The 16,898-nt window shown below is 40.7% G+C and overlaps 1 protein-coding gene across 1 annotated transcript in view; it reads left to right on the top strand.

The window, feature by feature from the left end:
- LOC132888311 (reelin-like) overlaps positions 1 to 16,898 on the top strand; it is a 1,389,809-nt gene that overhangs the window by 991,838 nt on the left and 381,073 nt on the right. The window contains 6 exon segments of the mRNA XM_060924376.1: positions 5,970 to 6,176; positions 6,391 to 6,626; positions 8,747 to 8,904; positions 8,983 to 9,190; positions 9,351 to 9,427; positions 9,559 to 9,717. Coding sequence (XP_060780359.1) covers positions 5,970 to 6,176; positions 6,391 to 6,626; positions 8,747 to 8,904; positions 8,983 to 9,190; positions 9,351 to 9,427; positions 9,559 to 9,717 — 1,045 coding nt within the window.

Genomic DNA, 16,898 nt, shown 5'->3' on the forward strand with positions numbered 1-16,898 from the left:
AACTAAACAAACAACTAAAAGTCAGACTGTTTCAAAAACAGTCGGCCTTCAAGAAGCGAGAACACAGACGGGTAAGCTCCGACTCTCATCTCATCTCATCATCTCTAGCCGCTTTATCCTTCTACAGGGTCACAGGCAAGCTGGAGCCTATCCCAGCTGACTACGGGCGAAAGGCGGGGTACACCCTGGACAAGTCGCCAGGTCATCACAGGGCTGACACATAGACACAGACAACCATTCACACTCATATTCACACCTACGGTCAATTTAGAGTCACCAGTTAACCTAACCTGCATGTCTTTGGACTGTGGGGGAAACCGGAGCACCCGGAGGAAACCCACGCGGACACGGGGAGAACATGCAAACTCCACACAGAAAGGCCCTCGCCGGCCACGGGGCTCGAACCCGGACCTTCTTGCTGTGAGGCGACAGTGCTAACCACTACGCCACCATGCCGCCCCAGCTCCGACTCTCACTTGGATAAAAAAAACAACAACACGTTGTTTACCTGCATTTAGATTAATACATGTAACTTGTATTGTGTGTTTAAGTTACCGGTATGAGATTATTTAATTTGCTTCAGAATGTGATTGTCTCAGTTAATCTGATTATTTAATTATCCTTTTACATTTTATCAGGGAAAATGCATGCATGTACATGTATGTTGCATAAGTTATAACACCCATCCTGTTTTAATGAGAGTCAACCCACAATCAAATCAGTCTTAGTTGAGCAAGTCAGTAATGGTATTTCTTACTGTCACCGTAAATTTTTATTTATATGACTTTGGTCTATTGCTGTCAAAGGCCTCGGCCTTAAAACCGGTTCCTGCTGTGATGTCACACACTCAGGCATGGCTGGCTCAGCAGGGCAGCTCGAATGCCAACTTTGCGGTCGATTTTAACTCTCAAAAATATATTTTTTATATTCCCATTTATGCAGCATACAAGAGTCAAGGATGGAGATACTATCCACTCAAATTTATTTAAAAATAAAAGCTCTGCGTATCTCCTTTAAGAAGAAGGGCCTGCAGCTTGCTGACATTCCTCTAGAGGGCAGTCATGACATAATTGTCAGTACTGATGGGATCAGATTATTACTGGCAACTGGTCTCAGGCAAGGTAGAGAGAATAACAGAAACACTAGTTGCCATAGAAAGCAGCTTTGGATGGGCTTTACGAGGGCCAGTCTCATCATCCAGTGTAACAGATGCCACTTGCTTCCACATTATTCTAGGTGAGAAAACCCAAATCTCAAAACAGCTGCACGCCTTTTGGGAAGTGAAGTCCCTGGGCATAGTCAATGAACAAACAGAGCACCCAGAGGTAGCTGAGGCTCTTCAGAACTTTGAACAAACTACAACATTCAAAAATGGCCACTATCAAGTTGAATTTCCATGGTGACACAACAGATCAGCTCTTCCAGACAACTTTCAAATTGCAAAAAGACCATTTGAAAGCCTCAAGAGAAAAATGAAAATGGATGCAACCTTATACACGAGGTACGATGATGTCATAGAGGATTATCTTCAGCAAGGCATCTGTGAGGATGTAACACAGAGCACACCAGCAGCAGAGCAAACAGACTGTGACATGCTACATACCGCATCACATTGTTCTGCAAGAGGACAAGGCAACTACTAAACTGAGAATAGTATTTGATGCATCATCACACGAGGAAGGCTGCCCATTCCTGAATGACAGCTTACTGACAGGGCCAAACCTTAACCCAAATCTGCTAGATGTGCTAATCAAATTCAGACTCAACAAGATAGCCTTCACTGCAGATATTACCAAGGCTTTCCTACAGATAGCTCTAGCAGAGAAAGATCAAGATGCTGTTAGGTTCTTGTGGCTACATGGTCCTCCAACCAAAGACTGTGAAAATGAGCTGCGCATCATAAGAATGAGTAGAATAATATTTGGAGTCTCACCCAGCCCATTCCTGTTAGCTACAACAATAAGGAAACATATCAAGCAGTATGAAACAGAGCAGCCTAAGATAGTGCAAGCGCTACGAGAGTCTCTTTATGTTGATGATTTTATTTCCAGCTCCGGTGATGTGAACAAGGCCTTCTTAGTTACCACAATAGCAAAGGAGATTCTGTCTCATGCAGGGATGAATATGTGTAAATGGGTGACAAACTCACCAGAGCTCAGAGCCAAGTGGACAGAAAGTGGAGTGGAACATCCAACTGGAACAGACAATATTGGAAATGTGTTGAAAGTGTTGGGATTAGTATGGACACCAGGGAAGGATGACTTTGTGTTTGATCTGAAGGGACTTTTAGACATATTGAAAGGCAAAGAAAACACAAAGAGAAATGTGCTGCAGACATCAGCCCATATCTTTGATCCCATCGGTTTCTTGACTCCCCTCATCATAAGAGTAAAGTGCCTGTTTCAAGAATTGTGGGAAAGGGGAATCAGTTGGGACGAGCAACCCCCACCTGACTTGACTGAAATATGGGACCAGTGGTGTTCAGAGCTCCCAAAGCTCCACCTGGTGGCCATTCTGAGGTGGTACAGAATCAATATCCAACCAAACTCTGAGACAATCAAACTGCATGTTTATTGTGATGTGAGTGAGAAGGCATACAGTGCCATTGCCTATCTGCAAGGACAAAACAAGGAAGGAGAAGTTGTTACAAGCTTTGTAGCATCCAAGTCAAAGGTGGCCCCATTAAAGAAAATGGGTGTGCTGATTGGCTCAAGATTAGGAAACAATCTTCTCAAACCACTGAACATGGAAATCAACCAACTTAACAGGTGGACAGATTTAATGATTGTCTTCCACTGGATACGCAGCACAGCACAAAGGTGGAAGCCATTTGTGGCAAACAGAGTGACTGGGATTCAAAGTCTCACAGATCCAGAGTCATGGTCTTACTGCAGCGGCAAAACCAACCCTATTGGCATGCCGATCAGAGGCCAGAGTGTCGAATCACTCATCCACAGCCAGCTGTGGTGGAGCAGACCGACTCCACTGTCATCATCCAGTGAGATAGAGACTGTTGATAAGGACTATGTTGCACATGACAAACAGCTAAGGTCTAAATTTCAGACTGTAGTACAGTTTACCAGTGCTGAACAAGCCGAGCCACTGTTAGACCTTGACAAGTACAGCAGGTTGAAAAGGGTGTTAAGTGTAATAGCATGGATGAAAAGATTCATAGCTAATGCCCATTCTAGTCAGGAGACTCAGGGAGAGCTAACTGTACAGGATCTCACAGCAGCAGAAGTGTACTGGGTGAAAGTGGCCCAAAAGCATAGTTTTAGCCAAGAAGTCAGTCAGTTGAAAGCTGGACAAAGTGTGAAGAGTGTAAAAAATCAAGGACTTGAAACCATTCCTAGATGAAAACAGCCTTATTTTTGTAGGAGGCAGGCTACAGCACTCAGATCTTAGCTTCAGGGAGCTACATCCATGGGTGCTACCAACAAAATGCAAATACTCTGAGTTACTAGTACAGGACTGTCATGAGAGAGTGATGCACTCTGGGGTCAGAGATACTCTAGTGCAGGTGAGAGAAAGATACTGGGTCTTAAAGGGGAGACAGCTAGTAAAAAAGGTGGTCTCGCATTGCTACATCTTTTGGAAATTAAAGGTGAAACCAGCACAGCAAGTCACAGGTCCACTACCCAGAGACAGAGATACTGAAGCTCCACACTTTGAAATTACTGGGGTACAGTTCACAGGCCCATTATATGTAAGGTCTAGTGGAAAGTCTAGTGATCATTCCAAGGCATATATTGCACTTGTGCTGTCACAAGGGCAGCGCATTTAGAACTTGTGTCAGGTCAAACTACAGAACAGTTTCTCCTAGCCTAAAAGAGGTTTATTGCTCGGTGAGGGCTGTGTAGGGTTACTGTATATACTCAGATAATGCCCAAACCTTCAAAAGAGCAGACAAGGACATGAAAGATCTGTGGAAGTCAATCAGAGGATCAGAGCTCACAGAGTTCTTCACCAACAAAGGAATCACCTGGAAGTTTATTGCTGAGCATGCTGCATGGTGGGGCGGCTTCTGGGAGAGACTCATGAGATCTGTAAAGGCATGTCTAAAACGGGTGCTGGGAAAGGCATCGCTAAGCTTTTGAGGAACTGACAACTGTGCTTGCAGAGATTGAGGCTGTGTTGAATTCCAGGCCTCTGTTATATGTGAACAGTGAAGCATCAGAGCTGCAGCCACTCACCCCCTTACACTTCCTGGTTGGGAAAAGACTAACTTCCCTACCACAAAAGACTATGATTTCACTATCTCAGGCGACCAACACCAGCAGAGAGGATGTGGGCCAGAGATGGAAACTCTTAACCAGGTTTTGGAATAGCTGGAGGAAGGATTACTTGATGGACTTGAAATCAGCTCACAAGTGTGAGACACCTGTGTCCACCGTGCTTAAGGTGAGACATGTCATCCTGATTGGAGAGGACAACCTACCCAGGCAGACCTGGAAAATGGGCAGGATCACAGAACTGTTTCCAGGGAGTGATGGACTTGTACCTTCCTGCACTGTCTGTACCACCATGGGCAGTTTGTTGAGACCTGTTCAGTTGATATAGCCTTTGGAAATTACTTGAAAACCAAACACTGATGATAGTAATGAACAGTCGTTCGTCAGGCAGGAATGTTGAGAAATGTTTATTTGAATTATTAGATAAATAAAGTTGAATAAATAGATAAATGTTAATTCATGTTTAATTAAAAAGACATACAAATATATTATTTACAGTTAAAATGCTTTATTTACAATATTTACAATTGTGATGTTGACAGAAGGTGACATAAGAATTGCAGTGTAATGGTAATAGTTCAGTAGTGTCACAGATTAATTTTATTCTTAAATGCCTTGGTTTAAGTTAGTCAGATGCTTTTATTTTGAAGCAATTAAAAAAAAACAGAAGTGGCATTGTTTTTTGTTTTTGCACCCTGCTAGATGTTGGATGACAGATCTGCTGTTCTCACTCTTCTTGTAACTTACTGCAGCATTCCAATGATTAAATGTTAAGTTCTGAAGTTACAACTGTTCTTATTATTGAGAAGCTCCTGCTAATCAACATCTAGTCTCTCATTTGAAGCTCATGTAGATTACATTACAAGGACACCTTTTTTTTTTGGTCTCAGGAACATTCCTAAGCAAAGAAGTAAAATTCCATTTACTGTACATGACTGAGAAAAACGTATTCATGCTTATATTGTCTCTAGCTTGGACTATTGTAATGCCTCAAGTTCTGAGTGTTCCAACACTTGATTCCCCCCACCCCCCAACTGCATTGGCTCCCAGTACAATTTCCTCATTGATTATAAAATATGGCTAATGACATAAAGCATTGAATGGTATCCCCCCAGAGTACCAGAGTGAAATTTGGTCTATTATGATTTGCTACATCTACTTTGATCAGACGCTGTAGGCTAATTTTAGTACCTAAAATAATGAATAAATCAGGGTGCAGAGAAGCTCCCCATCTATGGAACTACTTTCCATTTAGTGTTCAGGACCCAGACACAGTCTTAAATTTTAGGTTTCAGCTGAAAACCTATTTGTTTTGTCAGACATTGATAGCTTTCATGGGTATAAGTTACGGTAAACTTGATTATTCTGATGCTGTTTCCCTCTTGTCTCACGCAGTCATTCAAGTTTGTTGACAATGGAGTGATGGGACACTTTATGTCCCAGGGTAGCTTTTTGCCTATGTTCCAATGATTGTACTCTGATCACATTTCAGTTCACCGATTTAAACCACTGCAGGATTAAATGTAGGACTGTGGGATTATAACAACTGCCTCATTAAAATGTGGATTGTTAAAAACCGTTATATTGGAGTCTTGTTGTACATATAAAATATACTTAAAGTGAATTGATTCTTACTTCTAAAGACTTTCACAAAAGAGGGCATATCAATATCACAGAAAATATTAAGATCCTTATATCACAATATTGCTCTTCCCTTTTCTGGATTTCTGTCCTCAGAATTTTTATGAGAAGCCAGCATTTGATTACCCACTAAACCAAATAAGTGTCTGGCTAATGCTGGGTAATGAGGGAATGGACAAGGAACGAAATGGTAGTTTTTGTGCCCCCACACCTTCATCCATGGTATTTGGAAGATCAGATGGGGATAGAGTAGCTGTGACCCGAGACATTGCCCTCCGGCCTGGCTACACATTGCAGTTCAAGGTAATTTCAATACATTTAAGCCCATTTGCCCCATGTTTGTCTTTGTTTTTATATGTATCCAACAACAAACCATGAATTAACTAAATAATATGCATGTTACAGGCACCATTCTCAAAAAGGTTGTAAAGCAGAATGTTCTGTAATAGTCTTTAAATATTTTCAAGCAACAGTTTTACTCTTGCATACCTACTACTTATGTTACCTCTATTTATAGTTGAACATTGGCTGCAAATCAGAGTTCAGTGCCTCGGCACCCGTAATGCTCCAGTATTCCCATGATGCTGGGCTCACATGGTCTTTGGTCCAGGAAGGCTGTTTCCCAGGTTCCCCTGGAGTAGCAGGCTGCAAAGGTAGTGGGCATGAGTTTACAGAGCCAACTGTCTACAATACAGGAGACTTTGAGTACTGGACCAGAGTTACAGTTGTAATTCCACGCAATGTGGCTGCAAGGTACAGTAAAACACAAAATAAATAAAAATCTTTTCATCCTAAAAATAGATGTATGGATCTTTTTCTCATGCATGCAGTTGAATCCATGTCAGAATATATGGATACATACTAAATGCTTTATACAGTTGGGTCCATAAATATTTGGACAGGGACACAATTTTTGTAATTTTACATCTGTACAACATGACAGTGGATTTGAAATGAAGCAATCAAAATGTGATAGAAATATAGACTTTCAGATTTAATTCAGTGGGTATAAAAATATTGCTTTAATCATTTAGGATTAACAGGCATTTAGTATATAGTCCCTCAATTTTCAAGTAATTGGATAAACTAATTGGATAAACTAACAATTAAAAATATAAAGATTTTGAATACTTGGATGCAAATTCTTTGCCTGAAATGACTGCCTGAAGTCTGGAACAGATGGACATCACCAAATGCTCAGTTTCCTTTCTTGAGATGTTTTGCAAGGCCTTTACTGCAGCCTCCTTCAGTTGTTGCATGTTTGTGGGTCTTTCTGCATTCAATTTTGTTTTTAGGAAGTAAAATGCATACTCACTTGGGTTGAGGTCAGGTGGCTGACTAGGCCATTTAAGAACATTCTAATTCTTTGCTTTAAGAAGCTCTTGGGTTGCTTTTGCAGTATGTTTTGGGTCATTATCCAGTTGTACTAGGAAGCATATTTGACTGAATCTGAGCAAAAAGTATCTCTCTAGACACTTCAGAAATAATCCTTCTATTTCTAGCAACAGTCACATCATCAATAAACACTAGTGAATCAGTTCCATTGTTAGCCATTGCCATAACACTGCTTCCACAATGTTTGACACAAAATGTTTTGGATCATAAGCTCCTCCTTTCCTTCTCCATACTTTTCTCTTCTGGTACAAGTTCATCTTGGTTTCATCAGTCCAAATAATCTTTTTCCAGAACTGGGCAAGGCTGTTTTTGTTTTAAAAGACATTTTCTAGCAAAGCTGAATCTGACATTTCTGTTGCCGAGTGTTACTACTGGTATGCATCTTGAAGTAAACCCTCTGTATTTACATGCATGCATGTAAATACATACATGCATGAATGAGTCTCTTGATATGTCTCTCGATTGTAGAATTTGACAATGATATATCTCGCTCCTTGAGCATGGTCTTGACTTGGCAAGATATTGTGAAGAGGTTTTTCTTCACCAAGGAAAGAATTCTATGATCATCCAATTTAGATGTCTTTTGTGGTCTTCCAGGACTTTTGGTGTTGCTGAGCTCACCAGTTCATTCCTTCTTTTTAAGAATGTACCAATTTGTTGATTTGGCCTCTCCTAAAGTTTCTGTTATGTCTCTGATAGGTCTGTTTTTTTTTCTCTCCTCTCCCAGCCTAATGATGGCCTCCTTTCACTTGCACTGACACATCTTTGGACTGCACAGTGAGAGTTCCCATGAACAGCAATGAAATGCAAATTCAAACTTGGAGTCAACTCCAGACCTTTTATCTCCTTAACTTGCTATGAAATAATGAGGAAACGGGCCACATCTGACAATGAAATGGCTTAAATTGTCCAATTAGTTTAAGCCTGTGAAAATAAAGGTACAATGTAAAAATGGCTGTAATTCCTAAATGTTCAAGGCAATATTTTTGTTAAGCCACTTGAATTAAAGTTGAAAGTTGAAACTTCAATCACATCTTGACTGCTTCATTTTAAATCCATTGTACTGGTGTACAGAGTAATACATAAATTGTGTCACTGTCCAACCACTTGTGGACCGGACTGTATATACATGAATAAGACTTATTTCTTTTATTGAAATTTGGGCAAAAATAATTTTTGTGATTTTGTTGAAGGAAAAAAATCCTTTTGTTCCAGTGCCGCTCAATATAAATTTTAAAAATGGAATAGTGAAATGTATGATGCCATGTGTCATGATTTCTATTGTAAAGAAGCATTTGTGTCTAACTCTATTGACAACCAGACCATATCTCACTCACACACACACACACACACACACACACACACACACACACACACACACACACACACACACTCCTTTTGTAAATATTTTGTTTAACTTTTGTGTTTATATGGAGTTTATATGACCCTATTTTGATTTTGCTCGCTCTCTACTTTAGTAGGATACGGTTTCGCTGGATCCAGGAAAGCAGTGTTCATCAGGATGCTCCTGCATTTGCCCTGGACAGTGTCTACATCTCTGATCCTTGCCCCAATTATTGTGGGGGTCATGGGGACTGCATATCAGGAGTCTGCTTCTGTGACATGGGGATGACAGGTACCAATTTTAAGTGATGTAAAGTTGTTTTGGCTCCATGTTACACAGAAAGTGGCAAATGTATCTTTTGTTAATTAGTGGAACAAGGCAGCTGTGTGCCCTCTGTACCCAGTCCCACTGAGCTGGCTGAGGACTTTGAAGGAAAGTTAAGTCCTCTCTGGCAAGGAATTAGGGGGGCTCAGATAGGGGATGGTTGTGGTACCATCAGTAAGGGAAAGGCCCTTTACTTTGGCAGTTCTGGGAAACGAGAGGCTCGCACTATGCCGCTGGACACCACCAGCACTCGGTTAGTGTTACAACAATCAACTTCTCACATGTAGTTTAATACCTAATGTTACTTTTAATTAGTTGTTGATGTGTTAATTAGTACTGTTATAAGCAGCAGCAGCAACTGAATTATTGTACTTGTTTTTTTGATCAATATTGGTGGGGACACTTTCCTGTAGACTTGTTCAATTCTACATTCGGATTGGTGGGAAGAACATGGACCCAGCCTGCACCAGGCCTCACTCACACAATGAAGGTATTATGTTTAGCATCTTCTGTAGCTGACATATCAGCTTTACTGACCCAGATTAAATACGTTCATCCAGATACATTCATGAAAGAGCATTTAAGACCTGCCAGTCAATATTTCTTTGGAATATATTTCAGGAGTGATTGTCCAGTACTCCACAAATAATGGGGTGCAGTGGGAATTATTGTGCGAGTTAGAATTTGGTTCATTCCTAGAACCACAAATGGTGACCATTGAACTGCCTTCTCAAGCAAAGATGCCTCACACTGTGTTCCGCTGGTGGCAGCCTGAACAAGGTAAGAAGTTATGTCATTACTGATGTATTGGGAAGATTTTAATTGTAAATACAACCCCAATTACAAAAAAAGTTGGGTAGCTATGTAATATGTAAATAAAAAAAAAGAATGTGATGATTTGAAAATTATGGAAACCCTGGATTTCATTAAAAATAGTACAAAGACAACATATTAAATGTTCTCATCTCATTAACCACTTTATCCTGTTCTACAGGGTCACAGGCAAGCTGGAGCCTATCCCAGCTGACTACGGGCGAAAGGCAGGGTATACCCTGGACAAGTCGCCAGGTCATCACAGGGCTGACACATAGACACAGACAACCATTCACACTCACATTCACACCTACGGTCAATTTAGAGTCACCAGTTAACCTAACCTGCATGTCTTTGGACTGTGGGGGAAACTGGAGCACCCGGAGGAAACCCACGCGGACACGGGGAGAACATGCAAACTCCGCACAGAAAGGCCCTCGCTGGCCATGGGGCTCGAACCCAGACCTTCTTGCTGTGAGGCGACAGCGCTAACCACTATACCACCGTGCCGCCCATATTAAATGTTGAAACTGAGAAATCTTATTGTTTTTTAGAAACATATACTCATTTTAAATTTAGTGCCAGCAACATGTTAAAAAAAAAAAAAAAAAGGTCGGGACTAGGCAACAAAAGACAGGAAAAGTTGTGTAATGTGAAAAAAATGAATTAAATGAATTGGAAACAGATCATTAACATGATTGGATATAAAAGAGCATCCCAGAGAGATCAAGTCTCTCCGAAGTAAAGATGGGAAGCAGTTCACCAGTCTCTGCATGGACAAATAATGCAACAATTTAACAATAACATTCCTCAGTGGAAAACTGAAAATAATTTGGAGAGTCCATCATGTATGGTACATGTTATCATTAAAAGATTCAGAGAATCTCTGTACACAAGGAACAAGGCCAAAAACCAACCTTGGATGCCCGTGATAATCAGGCAGCACTGCATTAAGAAAAGACATAATTCTGTAGTGGAAATCACTGCATGGGCTCAGGAACACTTCCAAAAACCAATGTCTGTGAACACTGTTCATCACTGCATCCACAAATGCAAGTTTAAACCATATATAAATAATATCCAGAAACACTGCCACCTTGTCTGGGCCCAAGCTCATTTATGATGGACTGAGGTGAAATGGAAAACTGTCCTGTGGTCTGATAAATCAAAATTTGAAATTCTCTTTGGAAATCATGGATGCTGCATCCTCTGGGCTAAAGAGGAAAGGGACCATCTGGCTTGTCATCAGCACACAATTCAAAAGCCAACATCTGTGATGGTATGGGGGTGCATTAGTGCACATGGCATGGGTAGCTTGCACATCTAGGTAGGGACCATTAATGCTGAATGATATATCCAGGTATTGGAGCAACATGCTGCCTTCCAGATGGCATCTTTTTTGGGGAAGGTCTTGCTTATTTGAGCAAGACAGTGCCAAAACATGTTCTGCATGGATAACATTGCATGGCTCCAGAATAAAAGGATTTGGGAGCTAAACTGGCCTGCCTGCACTCCAGACCTGTCTCCCATTGAAAACATTAGGCACATAATGAAGTTCAGAACATGACCCTGAACTGTTGAGCAACTGAAATTTTATATCAGGTAAAAATGGGACAACATTTCACTTTCAAAACTACAGCAATTGGTCTTTTCAGTTCCCAAACATTTACAGAGTGTTGTTAAAATAGAGATGATGCAACAGAGTGAGAAACATGCTCCTGTCCTGACTTTTTTTGAAGCGTGCTGCTGGCATCAAATTTATATATATAAAATCCCTGCGATGCTTTGGCAACTTGTGTACCCCACCTCTCGCCCATAGTCAGCTGGGATCGGCTCCAGCTTGCCCACAACATTGCACAGGATAAGCGGTTATGGATAATAGATAGATGGATATATATCTCCATTATCCATAACTGCTTATCCTGTGCAATGATAGATAGATAGATAGATAGATAGATAGATAGATAGATAGATAGATAGATAGATAGATAGATAGATAGATAGATAGATAGATAGATAGATAGATAGATAGATAGATAGAATCTCCATCCATCCATTATCCATAGTAGTTAAACCAGAAATCAACATTTGGTGGAATAACCCTGACATTTAATCACAGCTTTCATGTGTCTTGGCATGCTCCACCAGTCTTTCACATTACTCTTGGGTGACTTTATGCCCCTCCTGGCACAAAAATTCAATCAGCTCAGCTTTGCTTGATGGCTTGTGACCATCCATCTTCCTCTTTATCATATTCCAGAGGTTTTCAATGGGGTTCAGGTCTGGAGATTGGTCTGTCCATGAAAGGGTCTTAATCTTGTGGTTTTCCATCCACACCTTGATTGACTTTGCTGTGTGGAATGGAGCATTACCCTGCTGGAAAATCCAATCCTCAGAGTTAGGGATCATTGTCAGAGCAGATGGAAGCAAGTTTCCTTCCAGGATAACCTTGTACATGGCTCTGATTCATGTGTTCTTCACAAACAAAAAATCTGCCCCATTTCAGCCTTGCTGAAGCACCCCCAGATCATCACCAATCCTCCACCAAATTTCACAATGGGTGTAAGACACTTTGGCTTGTTGGCCTCTTCAGGTCTTTGTCTATAGTGGTGCTTGGAAGTTTGTGAACCCTTCAGAATTTTCTATATTTCTGCATAAATATGACCTAAAACATCATCAGATTTTCACACAAGTCCGAAAAGTAGATAAAGAGAACCCAGTTAAACAAATGAGACAAAAATTTTATACTTGGCCATTTATTTATTGAGGAAAATGAGCCAATATTACATATCTGTGAGTGGCAAAAGTATGTGAACCTCTAGGATTAGAATGCAAAAAAAACAAAAAAAAATTGAGGAGAAAATTCCTAAATACTAGTGAAATTATCTTGCTGCATGGACAGATAATTTTACTTGACAAGGCATCTTGGAATAAGTTGGTTACAATCTTGAACTAGTTTTAATAATCTCAGAGTTGGTGTCTTGTATTCTTCTACACTGCAAAAATGATATCTTAAGTTAGAATATCTTGAATATAGTTGAAACGATCTAGCATTTCCTATGAGAAGAATACAAGACACCAACTCTGAGATTATTAAAGCTAGTTGTAGATTGCAACCAACTTATTCCAAGATGTCTTGTCAAGTAAAATTATCTGTCCATGCAGCAAGATGATTTCACTAGTATTAAGGAATTTTCTCCTCAAATTCAATTTTTTTGCAGTGTAGCACTTAATTTGAAGGTGAAATTAGAATCAGCTGTTTTCAATCAATAGGATGACAGTCAGGTGTGAGTGGGCACCCTGTTTTATTTAAAGAACAAGGATCTATCAAAGTCTGATCTTCATAACACGTTTGTGAAAGTTTATCATAGCACGAACAAAGGAGATTAATGAGGACCTCAGAAAAAGCGTTGTTGATGCTCATCAGGCCGGAAAAGGTTACAAAACCATCTCAAAAGAGTTTGGACTCCACCAATCCACAGTCAGACAAATTGTGTACAAATGGAAGAAATTTAAGACCATTGTTACCCTCCCCAGGAGTGGTCGACCAACAAAGATCACTCCAAGAGCAAGGCGTGTAATAGTCGATGAGGTCACAAAGGACCCCAGGGTAACGTCTAAGCAACTGAAGGCCTCTCTCACAGTGGCTAATGTTAATGTTCATGAGTCCACTATCAGGAGAACACTGAACAACAAATGGCGTGCATGGCAGGGTTGCAAGGAGAAAGCCACTGCTCTCCAAAAAGAACATTGCTGCTCATCTGCAGATTACTAAAGATCACATGGACAAGCCAGAAGGCTATTGGACAAATGTTTTGTGGACAGATAAGATCAAAATAGAACTTTTTGGTTGACATGAGAAGCATTATGTTTGGAGAAAGGAAAACACTGCATTCCAGCATAAGAACCTTATTCCATCTGTGAAACATGGTGGTGGTAGTATCATGGTTTGGGCCTGTTTGGCTGCATCTGGGCCAGGGTGGCTTGCCGTCATTGATGGAACAATGAATTCTGAATTATACCAGCAAATTCTAAAAGGAAAATGTCAGGACATCTGTCCATGAACTGAATCTCAAGAGAAGGTGGGTCATGCAGCAAGACAATGACCCTAAGCACACAAGTCATTCTACCAAAGAATGGTTAAAGAAGAATAAAGCTAATGTTTTGGAATGGCCAAGTCAAAGTCCTGACCTTATTTCAATCAAAATGTTGTGGAAGGACCTGAAGCAAGCAGTTCATGTGAGGAAACCCACCAACATCCCAGAGTTGAAGCTGTTCTGTACAGAGGAATGGGCTAAAATTCCTCCAAGCTGGTGTGCAGGACTGATCAACAGTTACCGGAAACATTTAGTTGTAGTTATTGCTGCACAAGGGGGTCACACCAGATACTGAAAGGAAAGGTTTACATGCTTTTGCCACTCACAGATATGTAATATTGGCTCATTTTCCTCAATAAATGAATGAGCAAGTATAATATTTTTGTCTCATTTGTTTAACTGGATTCTCTTTATCTACTTTTAGGACTTGTGTGAAAATCTGATGATGTTTTAGGTCATATTTATGCAGAAATATAGAAAGTTCTAAAGGGTTCACAAACTTACAAGCACCACTATCATTGATTATTGCAAACTATGGGTAGGAGAGTGCTGTGTTTGGCTGCAGAGTTTGACCATTGACTACTCTCACTTGGTCAAAAGCATGACACAGAGTCTTTTCTCATGTCTGCTTCTCAAGGGAGATCCTCAAGGAATTTCCCCCAAAGGGGGGGGGGGGGGGGCGCTCCTCTCTCTCTGTGCCACTATGAGGTGGTGCTGATGTTGACAGCTCTGTGATAGCTTCCCCAGACAATGCTCCACTGAAATCCCCTCGTGACACACGACTGCAGGATCTGCCCACTATTAATGCTCCATCTAAACACTTAAAGGTCATATTTATACAGAAATATAGAAAATTCTAAAGAGTTCACAAACTTTCAAGGACCACCGTGTGTGTGTGTTTATATATATATATATATATATATATATATATATATATATATATATATATACAGTGCTCAGCGTAAATGAGTACACCCCCTTTGAAAAGTAACATTTTCAACAATATCTCAATGAACACAAACAATTTCCAAATTGTTGACAAGACAAAGTTTAATATAACATCTGTTTAACTTGGGCGGCACGGTGGTGTAGTGGTTAGTGCTGTCGCCTCACAGCAAGAAGGTCCTGGGTTCGAGCCCCGGGGCCGGCGAGGGTCTTTCTGTGTGGAGTTTGCATGTTCTCCCTGTGTCTGCGTGGGTTTCCTCCGGGTGCTCCGGTTTCCCCCACAGTCCAAAGACATGCAGGTTAGGTTAACTGGTGACTCTAAATTGACCGTAGGTGTGAATGTGAGTGTGAATGGTTGTCCGTGTCTATGTGTCAGCCCTGTGATGACCTGGCGACTTGTCCAGGGTGTACCCCGCCTTTCGCCCGTAGTCAGCTGGGATAGGCTCCAGCTTGCCTGCGACCCTGTAGAAGGATAAAGCGGCTAGAGATAATGAGATGAGATGAGATCTGTTTAACTTATAACGTGAAAGTAAGGTTAATAATATAAACTTAGATTACACATTTTTTCAGTTTTACTCAAATTAGGGTGGTGCAAAAATGAGTACACCCCACAACAAAACCTACTACATCTAGTACTTTGTATGGCCTCCATGATTTTTAATGACAGCACCAAGTCTTCTAGGCATGGAATGAACAAGTCGGCAACATTTTGCAACGTCAATCTTTTTCCATTCTTCAACAATGACCTCTTTTAGTGACTGGATGCTGGATGGAGAGTAATGCTCAACTTGTCTCTTCAGAATTCCCCAAAGAAAATAATTTCTTTACACCACAAAGGTGAAGGCTACAAGAAGATCAGCAAAGCTTTACTTATCAGTCAGAATACTGTAGCAAAAGTGCTACAAAAATTTAAGAAAGATGGAACTGCAACCATCTCACAGAGACATCCAGGTCGTCCACAGAAGTTAACACCTCGACAGGAGCGTCTTCTGATGAGAAGGGTTGAAGAAAATCGGCATGCAAGTTCACTGCAGTTATCTAAAGAAGTAGAAAGCCAAACTGGGGTGACTATTTCCCGTGACACAATACGGCGTACACTGCAGAAGAATGGCATGTGTGGATGCCGTCCACGACAGAAGCCTCTCCTAAAGCCCAGGCACAAAAAAGCCCACCTAGAGTTTGCCAGGGCCCATGCTGACAAAGATGAAGACTACTGGGACTCTATACTCTGGAGTGATGAGACCAAGATAAATGTTTTTGCAACTGATGGCTTCAAAACTGTATGGCATCGCAAAGGTGAGGAATACAAAGAAAAATGCCTGGTGCCTACAGTGAAACATGGTGGTGGCAGTGTCCTTATGTAGGGCTGCATGAGTGCTGCTGGTGTCGGGGAGCTGCATTTCATTGATGGCATCATGAATTCACAGATGTATTGCTCTGTACTGAAAGAGAAGATGCTACCATCACTCCATGCCCTTGGTCGTCGTGCACTTTTCCAACATGACTAAACACACATCTAAGGCCACTGTTGGATTTCTGAAGAAGAACAGGGTGAAAGTGATTCAGTGGCCAAGTATGTCTCCTGATCTGAACCCAATCGAACACCTATGGGGAATTCTGAAGAGACAAGTTGAGCATCACTCTCCATCCAGCATCCAGTCACTAAAAGAGGTCATTGTTGAAGAATGGAAAAAGATTGATGTTGCAAAATGTCGCCAACTTGTTCATTCCATGCCTCGAAGACTTGGTGCTGTCATTAAAAATCATGGAGGCCATACAAAGTACTAGATGTAGTAGGTTTTGTTGTGGGGTGTACTCATTTTTGCACCACCCTAATTTGAGTAAAACTGAAAAAATGTGTAATCTAAGTTTATATTATTAACCTTACTTTCACGTTATAAGTTAAACAGATGTTATATTAAACTTTGTCTTGTCAACAATTTGGAAATTGTTTGTGTTCATTGAGATATTGTTGAAAATGTTACTTTTCAAAAGGGGGTGTACTCATTTATGCTGAGCACTGTGTGTGTGTGTGTGTATATATATATATATATATATATATATATATATATATATATATATATATATATATATATAAAAAGAACT

The sequence above is a fragment of the Neoarius graeffei genome, chromosome 6, assembly GCF_027579695.1.
Source record: "Neoarius graeffei isolate fNeoGra1 chromosome 6, fNeoGra1.pri, whole genome shotgun sequence".
Taxonomy (NCBI): domain Eukaryota; kingdom Metazoa; phylum Chordata; class Actinopteri; order Siluriformes; family Ariidae; genus Neoarius; species Neoarius graeffei.